General features: G+C 38.6%; 1 protein-coding gene across 1 annotated transcript in view; it reads left to right on the plus strand.

Annotated features, from left to right (window-relative positions):
• The window catches only part of gabrg3 (gamma-aminobutyric acid type A receptor subunit gamma3), a 76,235-nt gene that overhangs the window by 36,063 nt on the left and 28,069 nt on the right, over positions 1 to 12,103 (plus strand). The window contains exon 4 of the mRNA XM_084922300.1: positions 7,268 to 7,488. Coding sequence (XP_084778426.1) covers positions 7,268 to 7,488 — 221 coding nt within the window. The remainder of the gene's footprint in view (positions 1 to 7,267; positions 7,489 to 12,103) is intronic.

Consider the following 12,103-nt stretch of genomic DNA (forward strand, 5'->3'; position numbering starts at 1 on the left):
TAGGTAGTTGAAAACAAGGATGTGGCAAGAATGAAAGATACAGCTATTTGTGATTTTCAGAAGAAATACTTGTTCTGAAAGTGCTTCAGTTCAGTTCATGTGAAGTAAAATATAGACTTTATAATCCTTGAAGAACTTGAAGTTGGGCACCAATAGTGCAACCACAATCTTTGGAATAAAGTCGATGAATACCCAAGGGTGAAAATGCAGTTTGCTCTCATTTTTCTTTTATTCTATCCATTATTCTATATATTCAATTCTATATTCATATCTTGGCACATATCAGCATGCCAGCTCTACTGCTGCCTCTTAATGTCCAGTTAAAAGTCAAGTCTTGTTCACCTTTTCTGAGAAACTCCCATAATAAGGCCTGACCTCAAACTTTTGATAATAGTATACAAAGAAGCAAGATTTATGTATTCATCTAATGTTACCTAAGTTGCCCTATTTTATTTGAAACACGGTCTACACACAAAAGCTAACCAGCTGAACAGAAATGCCAGTTGGGTGTTGATTAAATTAACTGCTCTCTTCACAGACATAACTGCTCTCTTACGGCTCAGTCAACCGTGTTTATCAATGATTGGGGTTTTTTTTGCTATTCACACCCTCAACCACTTCTAACTGTGAGGTGATTGCACAGGCCACCTGGTGGAAGACAACTGTTCCCCAAACAGCCAAGTTCTGATCACACACAGTCACTGTCAGTCAGATTAGTAGAGGTTTGCAAATAATTGCCATCTAAATTGTAAATGCAGTCAATCGATCTGAGTCAGTCTGCACCAATGAGCACAACTCGTCTGTGTCTAGTCCTTTTGCAGTAGGGGATTCAGCTCATCTGGTTGCCAACTGGTTGTATTCTTGTCATACTTCTGTTTAGATTTGAGACTACCAAGCAGATATCCCATTTTGTAGTTAAATCACCATCCTGCAGCAAATGCGTCACTAATAGTGGAGGAATTTCAGTTTCAGATCCACAAGGTTCTGGCTGCACTCTGAGTGTAAGTATTGACCATGAATTCCTATGTCAGGGTTTGAATGGAAGGTCCCAAATTCAGACTCAGTTGGGCAGGATAAAGAAAAACTTAAAGTAAAGTCCAAAAACCAAAATGCATTCCTCAAGGGGAAGCAGAGAAGCAAAGGAAAATCCAGAGGAAACATACGGAGAGACAAAAAAAAGCACAAAGGTCATATATACATACACAGACACACTAAAGGCAAGCAAAGGAAAGGGAATAAATTAAATTCACAGCGCGGGTCACTGCACCAAGAATATATATATTTATATTCCCCCTAGAGCAAATTATTAAGCGCTATAAAAATATCTTCTATCATTTCTATGCTGATGACATTCAACTACACTGTTCCTTCAAAACTTGAGTTTTATAAATTGCCTAATTTAAGTAACTGCCTGACAGAAACCAACCAATGGTTAAATGACAATTTCCTCCAACTAAACTCTGATAGAAGTGAAACTAATTGTTGCTCCAGACCACATGGTCTCAGAAATTAGGCAGCATATCAGCTTCTTAGACCCTTATGTAAAATCGAGCCTCAGAAACCTCGGTGTCATATTTGACAGCTCGATGTCGCTCGAGCAGCATTCTAAGCAGCTGGTCCGAAACTGTTTTTATCATTTACGGACTATTTCAAAGGTCAGACTAATGGTGTCAAAGCCTGAACTTGAGATGATTATTCATGCTTTTTATTTCCTCCCGTTTAGACTACTGTAACAGTCGTTTTACTTGTTTTAACAAATCAGCCTTAAATCGTCTTCAGACTGTGCAGAATGCCGCAGCACGTCTCTTAACAGGCACCAAGAGAAGATCTCATATCACTCCAGTTTTGACCTCCCTTCACTGGTTGCCTGTAAGTTTTAGGTATCATTTTAAAATTTTAGTTCTAACCTTTAGGGCCCTACATGGTCAAGCTCCCTAATATTTATCTGACCTGCTGAAACCACATTCATCTTCTCGAGCTTTAAGGTCATTAGATCAGAGACTGCTGGTGGTACCGCGCACTCGTTTTAAAACTCATGGTGATCAGCCTTTCTGGCAGTGGCACCACGGTTGTGGAATTCTCTTCCACTGTCTCTACGCTGCACGGACTCCATTGATTCTTTTAAAAAACAGCTGAAGACATTTTTATTTAGAAAAGCATTTGATTAATTTCCTCTTATGTTGTTTTTATTGTTTTGCATTGCTGTTTTATTTACTGTTGCATTGTTTTATATTTCCATTTCTTGTGTTGTAAAGCACTTTGTGATTTTTATCTGTGAAAAGCGCTGTATAAATAAATTTTACTCACTTTACTTACATTTTTATTTACAATTTACAGTGTCCCACGATTTTGGAATTGAGTTGTAACCACAAACTATAATATATCAAACAACTCGTGTGTGCGTGTTTTACTGCAGAGCTTATAGATGCATAATTCCATGCAGGGGTCAAAGAGGCAATTTCAATGTTTTATATTTCAAGTATTCCTCTGCATAGGCAGAATGTGGTGATTAGGTGTATCCCACCCATTTGAGGCGACACAGTGCGGAACAAGGTTATTCTATAAATTGCTTTGCATCTAAAAAAGTCATTAACAAAGATGTATTTACATAAGAAGACAGGAAGGTTAGTGGAAGATGGCCCTAAACAGCTGAACCACTGCAGGCGGTTCAGAGCAGAGGTGTCATCCTGCCTCACATTTCAGCTGTACATTCATTCCTGAGCCATTATTCAGCCCGGTGGCTGTCTCATTTGCATTCTGGCCACTTTAAACAACGGGTAAACTGTGGCAGAATAATTCCTCGACATTAAGCCATGTGCATGTTTTCAATAATGAGTAATATTCCCATTTGTCCACATGATTTAAAAGCTGATGAGGAATTATTCCATTATGAGAGTAAATGTGGTCAGCGTGACCTAACTTAACTTCTGTCAGACAGGACAGAATGAGAAATGATGGGATAATATTTAACTTTCTCCACAGTGCATTTAAAAAAAGTAAATTTACACTGGTGCCTCACATGAACCTACACTTATTTTGTCAAGCATTTTCCATGTCTACATGTCAAAACTGCAAATGAACAGAATACCCTTATTATCTTCAATTACCAAAAACCTCTATAAAAACCTCATGCTTGCACTTCTGCAGATGCTTTTAAATAGCTTGTAGCTTGCACTTTTTACATTTAGAATATAGTAACTTTTTTAAACACAATTAATCACATTTTTGGAGAACAACAAAAGGACTTTTGTGAAAAATTAGAAGTAGTTTTTTATGTTTGTCAGTGTTTCTAAGGGAGAACAATTTTCAAAAGCCAAACAACACAAAAGCTTAAGAGTTAGGTACTCACCATCATCTGTGATAACTCTTATACACTGAATGAAAAAAACCAAAACATTGCATAATGTTATGGCCCATCTAGGGGTGGCCAGACCATAACATAAGTGTGATCCATGGACAAACGCCAAAACAACAAACAAAAGGGAGCCTATCTAAAGGATGTACCAAACTTATCTATGAAAAGAATCAAATCAAATGACAATGACTTATCTCCCCAACTAACAAAAACATGAGAAAAAGGTCATCAAATAAAAAGGCAGTCCACCCCTACATGCTCCTGTATAAAGAAACAGCGGTCGGTAAAGGTGAGCCGAGGATGAATGGCTGTCCATGGCGGTGTCATCATATACGTTGTCTCCAGGTAGTTAGCCAATCCGTACGTTCCGCCCCCTGGATGCACCAATCACGGAGAGGCACCTGCACACTCAAATATGCATATCAGACAACATTACGACAGCAGTCGTAACAATAATGAGAGGCTCAAAGATTGCTGTTGTAACTGCTATGTGACTAAATGCAGTGTCATTTCATGTGTGTGCTGCAGTGGCCTACATCCACTAACCACACTTCATAAAAATCTTTAAAAACAAAAAAAACAACCCTTAAACAGAATAGATTGAATTAATACATGCAATACTAAATATATGCAATACAAAATCTGAGTTTGAGTTGTGGCAGCAGAAGTTTGGTTTGTGTGGTGTCTCCTCCAGTTGTTACGAGCGACCAAGCATTTAACATGGAAGGAAGTAGGTGAGCTGCATTGCTGCCATGCTGGCTGATTTGCAGTTTTGACTGTTTTTTGTGAAGCAGTGTACTTTAATGGATGATAGTGCAGCACCTGTAACAAGCTAAGACAGCTTCCACTATTCCACAGTTTTCTCTGGAACTCGAATGCCACAAGCTGTTGGGACAGTTCACAATTGGTCAAAGTTTGTCCAATTTGAAGTCGGCCGGCACAAAAGAACTACATGCTCCCCCCCTCCCCAAAAACTGAAATTTAATGGTTTACTCACACACAATGAGGGGAGCGGGGGTCTTTCCACAGGTGCTCAAGCCTGGTCGCAGAGATTTGGTCCCATTTAGCCACAGAAGCAATAACGAGGTCCAACTCTTCCAGTTTATTGATAACACCTGGCTCACAGGTGACATTGCAGTTAATCACAATAGTGTTAAATGGGATGAAGGTCACACATTCTTTTTTTCTTACTGGACAGCAAATCAAAACCTTGCTGGTTAAAGTAAAAGATGAACATCTTTTATTCTGTACTTTATATTGAATGAAATGATCAGGAGGTGGAGTCCATTTGTAATGCACATCAGCACCTTTAAATTTAACATGAGTATGTACAGTATCTCTACATCAGCAGCCTTAATATAGCTGCTCCTCTGAGGCATTTGAGGTGAAAGACCCATTTTCTTCACAGCAACACCTGCTGTAATGACTGGAAGCAGCTGCGAGCAGCAGGGAGGGGAAGTGTGATCGATACTCCTTCAGAATAGTTAAAATTACCTCTAATGTGAAATTATACAAGACACTCAAAGCTAGAAATGCTGATGTGTAAGGGTTACGTCTCTCCCTCCACCTGCAGCTGACTGTTTCCAGATGTGATTCAGCTCATATTAAGTTTCATTGTTTGATCTGCAGCTCTTTTCTTTCACTGGTCATTAAGTGCTGGATATTATTTACATTTTTTCCCCCTGAGCACCACACAATTAAAGGTCATGAGTACCCAGTGGTTCTCTTGATTATGGGCTTCCTTCTAATTGGTGAGCTATTCAAACTGGTGCAGAGACTGGGTAAAAGGTCAAATGCATCTCCGGCGGTGGCAGCAGAATAAAAAGATGTAGGTTGCTGGAGGAAGGCAGGCTATCATTAATTTCATTATGCTTCACTTCTTTGTCTGTATTGTTACCAGAGGACAGTAAGAACTCAGCTGTTGCTGAGGAGAATTTTAGCTTGGCATACCGCAGATCGCACTAGCACGACTCATCATTGCTCATCTACATGATTTATATGTTTTCTTGTCACAACATGGATAGTTACTGTATCTTCTGAATAACAGTCAATTGTTAGCTTGATTAAATTGCATCCTATGTGCAATTAATGTAATAGTGATGTGGTTCTTTAATCACGTTGTGTCTTAAATAGCTTTTTGTTTTAGTTTTATTTTCTTAGGTTTTAAAAATTAAAGTACCGAGTGAATGTCTAAGCATCATCTGCAGACCAAGAAAACCTCCACAACTCCATGAGCGCTGCTACCATAGAGTGCAGGATTTCAGTGTACCGAGTGAAGTCGTGCTTGCTTATAAGAGCAACACCAGGCCGAACTGTACATTGAGAACATATATTTACTCATGAGAAATGCAGGAAGAGGCTTTTCACTGCCACTTTACACCTTCAGGTGCTAAAACCACCACAAATACCAGGAAGTGTCATAACAGTATATTGGTTTGGTTTTAAATCCTGAAAAAAAGACTTTATATCAACAGCATCATCGGCTCTTCGGTGGTATGCTACTGGATTCATTTTCACATTTTCCTCCCTGCTTAAATGGAAGACTGTAACTTGCATATAAGCTTTTTGAAAATAACTCTTGGCAGAGTTAGTAAGTAGTTTTAATATTAGGAGAGAATTTAAAAACCTACGTGAGATAAGATTCAGATAATGTATTTGAGAGTTAGATAAGAAGTAGAGTGAGTCAAGACTAAAAATATAAATAAGTGAGAGAATGTCAGAGGCTCAGTTTTCACTTTACCATGAAAATTCGAAAATAATTTGACTAAGAAGAAATAATGGCTACAAAATGATCGTGGTATCAAATGTAGGTAAAAGGAGACCTGTGATTTGCTCTAACCTGTACTGAGCAGCCACCTATTGCACTTGGTGATATGGAGCCTTGACAATTTACCCACAATGCACTTTTTGTACTTTTCTCCAGTAAAATATTAGAAAACACTCAGTTTCAAATGTATTTTTCATGCCTAAATTTTTTTTCGTTTTTCATGTTGATATCACCTTATGAAACTCTCAGGGTTAAAAAATGCAGAAAAATGTGTGAATGTGAGTTTGAATGGTGGTCTGTCTCTCCGTGTTAGCCCTGACATAGATTGGGAACCTGTCCAGAGTCTACCCCACCTTTTGCCCAATGGCAGCTGGAATACGCTCCAGCCACCCTGCGACCCTGAATTGGATGGATGGATGGATGGATGGATGGATGGACGGACAGTCATGGACGGGTTTTTTGTAGTTTAAAATGAATGCTATTCAATTGTTCTTCTTTTAAAGACTTCATAGAGTCAGCTAAATGGAGCTGAAGTGGTAAATTGTTCTTGAGTCTTGATGCTGCAGACTGAAGAGCTCTGTCCATCCTACTCTTCAGGCTTGAATGAAGGACAACTAATAGATTTTGAGTATTTTAATGAATACAGTGAGCAGCAGTGTGTTTAACAATATGATTTTTTTTTTTTTTTACATTTCACAGGTCTGCTGGTTAACACAGGCGTGCCATCGGTCTGTCCATCAGCTGTCTCATTCTCATTTACATATTTCACATTAATTGTAGTAAATTATCATTTTATTCAAAAAAATACAAATTGATAAAAAATAATGTAGCATTGGAAAGGTCAGACCAATGATGGAATAAGCATCACTGGTCACAAATGGCCAAGTGAATACATAAAATGACAGATGCTCCCCCTGGTGAAAATGACACATGATTGATGGTATAGACTCATGTGTTTCTGACACACACACTACTCCTATAAAGAGTCATTCACAAACAGAAAATCAATAATCCTGGTTAGCAGGTAACATCGCTCCTGTTTTCTCCCCATAGCCACAGAACAGCATTAGTATTTTATTTTTTAATAGTTTGGATTATAATATGGCAAAGAAAAAATGATGCGTTGTTTGGTTTTGTTTTTCTAGGAATATCAAATTGACATCATCTTTGCCCAGACGTGGACCGACAGTCGCCTCAGATACAACAGCACAATGAAAATACTGACTCTGAACAGCAACATGGTTGGACTTATTTGGCTACCTGACACCATCTTCAGAAACTCCAAGACTGCAGATTCCCACTGGATTACAATGCCTAACCAGCTGCTCAGGATATGGAACGATGGGAAGATACTTTATACCTTAAGGTAAAGACAGAACTCAACACAGACATCTGTTCATGTTTTCCTGAAATACAACACGGTCAGAAAATATGCAGAATTGTCCCTCAGCGTACCCGGACAAATATAGAGACACAGTCAGAGAGTGTAAGGAACCCTTTAGTCCTGCGAACTGACCTGACCCCCAAAGTCCAGTTCAGTGTCCAGACACGAGAAAGCGTACCATGCCCTAAAAATCTAGTGCGATCACTAACCACAGACGCTTCTTCACTTGCAACTGCCTCTGTGAAAATCATGCCCCAGTTACATGCATACAAAGATGAACCTCCCTGTACTTAATCCATACATTCTTCAGTTAATTTTTGTAGCCGCTTATTAAACTTGGGGGTGGAGCATATCCCAGCTGTCCAGATGGGGTACATCCCAGACAGGTTGCCACTTTGCTACAGTGTGTCTACATAAATAGCTCAGGAGGGTAGAAAAGGTCATCTGCTAATCGAAAGGTTAGTGGTTTGATGCTCCAATCTGCATGCCAAAGTATCCTTGGGCACGATAGTGTACCCCAAGTTGCTTTCTGTTATGTGAGTGTTAGCTAGAAAGCACTTTGGTGTAGAAACAAGTGCTTCAATGAATGTGTGTGAATGGGTGATTGAGGCATGTTCTGTTCAGCACTTTGAGTACTCAAGCAGAGTAGAAAAGGACTGTATAAAGCTCAGTCCATTTAGCCCATGCAGGCACAGGGAGAACATGCAAACTCCACACCCAGCCAATTATTAGGCTGCAGAAGAAATGCTTTTGAAGTTTTGAACTGAAAACTTTGAAAGGTATTTATACCGTTACTGCTGGACTTTGTAGAGCAGTTGAAGCATTGAGTCAAAGTGTTCAGGTGCATTTTAAGTCTGGGCTTTTTGCTGGGCCACTCCAGGACAGAGATTCTCATTCTTTTGTGTTCTTTTTCCTCTATGCTTCTCAGCATGGCTTAATTGTATATGCATAAACTTGTATATCCATTAAGTATGCATGAGGTGCCATAAATAGCATATGGCATACACACATTCTTACGTCTGTCCCCATATTTGCTCATTTCTTACTTCTGTTTGTTTTAATACTGGACACATAATCATAATTTGACAATATAGTATTATGTACACAAATAGTTAAAGTATAACATAGTGAACATAGTATAACAATAGATTTATTTGTGCTTATAAATAAAATTTGAAATGTATGTTGTTTCGTTCGGCCCCATTTAAGCTTCTGATACACGTGCTCTCTATAAGGGTCTTTGTATTCTCACTGTCCTCATTTATCCTGTAATTTGAGCCAGTTTCAGTGTTTTTAGGTGGGACTGATGTGCCACCAAATATCACTTCCCTCATTACAGGAAGAAATGCTGCAGTGTGGGCTTTATTCTTTCAGTTGTTAAGATAATGTTACTGTTCTTACTGCTAATTTTGCTTGAGTTAGCAGGAAGAGGCGTTAAGTGATCGGATGTTTCGTCTTCAGTATGTGATGGCATTTTATTTTATTGCACAGCATGTAACAGCAATGCAAAACAAATGTCCTCTGTCTGCTTTGAAAAAAGAACATAAAATTTTCCCCAGTCCAGAAAATTGCCTGAATAAAACCTGCACATTAATCCTCTGCGTAAACGTGGGATTTCTGTAACCCTGTGACATCATTCCTATGGTACATAGCATATTAACATTTTTTTCCATATGATTTTTGTAATTACTTTTCTGGATCTTGATGTTTTCTGTGCCGTGTCACCTTTGAGCCAGCAACATCCATTCATGTCATCTTGTAAGGAAATTTAGCGAACAGAGCAGTGCAAGAGCAATTAGCCTCTATCTTCAACTATTGTAAGTGCAAATTGGTTGCTTGAGATATAAGACCAATTTACAGAGGCATCTACCCTCGTGCCCTCGAGCACTCTTTGTAATTGCAGCACTTCACATTTATAATAAAATGCTCCTTCGCTAATAAGCATCTCTCGACTGTCCTCGGTCTTTTTGTAGCCGCCCTTATGTTTGACATCTTCACATTTTTTAATTGACATTTTCTGTTGAGGCAACTGTATTGCAAAGTATTCCACACGTAGTGTCTTTAAAGGCTATCAGACTTTTTTTTTTTATTCACACAGAGTAGTAAATCCAACAAAGAAGTAGCAGCATTTCGATGTCCAAGTCAAGCCATAAACAAAGATTGGTCCTCATGAAGCTCTATTGACTATTCAGAAGCGTGCAAACTTTGAGGAGTAATATCCGCTGATGGCATGAGAGAAGGCTATGAAATGTCATTTGGTATTAATTGTGCACTGGCTTGGCTGGAGTAAACAGAGATGACATTTTGTGATATCCATGCCTCTCCCACATGCATCGTATTGTCCCAGTTCCATGCCTTAATGAGGCTGAAAGATCATACCAGAGTCACTCTGCAAAGATCCTTCTCTCTGCTTTTCTTCGCTTTTTACCGTCTTTTTGTTAATGTGACACATGTAATCTACACATACAGAGCATTCCTTTTATAAAGCCATTTTGGAATAATTAATATAATGCTTTAAGATTTTTTCTCCTTATTTTAATGGTTGATTACTCAGTCACATGGTTTGATGTGTGAATAGAACCAATTCCATTATGTAAAAAGAGGTCAAGGCATCATCATCACTTCCTGCAGCCTCTTTTTTCAGTGAAATAAGAAATGCCATTTGCTCTTTTTGGTTTTGTCTTTTTTTTTTATTATTTTAATTATATCTCAGTACAGCTTTACCCCTTTCTATTATTAATTATATTATTATTTTATGTCAAAGTGCATACAATCACATAGACCTGGGGAGAGGGATACAGCAACCTAAATGACTGTCTTTTGAGTTTTATAAATCCATTGAAGGACAATAAAGGCTGTCGCAAGTGCACAGTCAGCCAGAGAAAGCCATGAAAACTGTATAAAACTATGCACATTCACCTTGTGTCACTAAAAAAGATCTAAGCCATCGGTCCCCTCTTGCTGTGTCCTGTCATGTGTGGCAGTGGGACATTTGCAGTGGCTTTTGGGTCCTGGAGTGGAGTAGAACATGGAACATGGAGTAGAGTTAGATGGACTATTCTCAGAGAGATATCTCAATCCTGAGCAGTTATTGTGCTACTGCCCATTAATCTGGAATGGGCAGTAACAATGAGCAGTACAATGAGAAAGATTATTCATAAATGAAGAACATCCAAGGCAGTGGATGTCACAGTAAATTCACTCCAAGGTCAGACCGTGAAATCCTCGGAAACTGGAGGAAAAAAAAGTGCTACATCTCAGACTCTACAGGCTTCAGTTAACACGTTAAATGTTAACGTTCATTACAGTACAATTCGAAAAAGACTGAACAAGTATGGTTTGTTTGAAAGGAGGCAGGAGAAGTCTCTTTTGTCTAAAAAGAACGTGGCACCACAGCAAGGTTTGGATAAACTTCTGGCACAACGTCCTTTGGACAGAGGAGACCAAAAAAAGGGATGTCCTTCCAGAACACACAAACCAAAACAGCGCATTAGCACTGACAGCTCGTACCAACTGTCAGCACGGTGGTGGAGGGCTGATGATAGGGGCTTGGTTTTATAATTTACATTTTAAAATTTGCCTCCACTAATACACAGTGACTGGTGAAAGGAATATAATGTTTCGTCTATTGTATCGGCTGTCTACCCTGAAACAGTGACCTTTGCCCCAAAGGTGAACAGACAAAATGATAGATTAACGAGTCCAGAGTGGCATCTTCAGATGTTATTCAGTCTCAGTTGCAATCACAGAATTTTCAAGTTTTTCATTGTAAAGTAACTTAAAGAATTAATGACTGAAATACGTCAGCGAGTTCAACAGCAAAACAGAGTTAGAGCTTCGCTTCCAGGATCTGAAACACATAAGTGAGATGTGGGCTAACCTGCTGACCGAAAATAAGAAACATTTGACCGCTGTGCGGGCCAACAAGAGTTTATTCGCCAAGTACAAAGTCTTGCTAGGAGATTGAATACTTATTTCACTCAATGGCAGGCAAATTAATGTGCAACTTTTATAATATTTGTTTTTGTTTGATTTTAGTTTTTTGTTTGTCTCTCAAACTAGAAGAGTCTGTTTGTTTCTTTCTAAGTGAGCAAACTTAGAGATTCAGCCCTGGATCAAATAATAATTTTGCCTATTCTAAATTTCAAATTTATATTAATCTGAAGCCAGCAATGTGCAGGCAAAAGAGCAAATAAAAAAAAAAGTTTAAGGAATGGGTAACATTGACACAGAAGGAAAATCTGAAGATCTGTTTTAACAAAGCTGGAAAGCTTAACTGCAAAGAGTAACGAGGCATTCAGCTTGTATAGCTGAACAAGGTGGGCCAGAAACCTCATAAGAAACTAAACCAAACTGGAAGTAAAATACAATAAAATGCATAACATGAAGTGCTCTATATGCTTGAGGCCTAAAAAGGATTTGAGCACATTTTTGAGATTTTGTAAATCATTAAAAGAGTATGTGAAGAAACAAAATACTTTCTCTCTTCTTTCACTTTCTATCAAGTCAAACAAACCATTATGTTACACAGATGTTTTGTTTCATGGCCAATGTTTTCTTTGGGTAGAAATGACCATGGTAGGACATAAAGAAGCAT

Source organism: Perissodus microlepis, chromosome 23 (assembly GCF_051167445.1).
Source record: "Perissodus microlepis isolate ML-2025 ecotype Zambia chromosome 23, ASM5116744v1, whole genome shotgun sequence".
NCBI lineage: Eukaryota > Metazoa > Chordata > Actinopteri > Cichliformes > Cichlidae > Perissodus > Perissodus microlepis.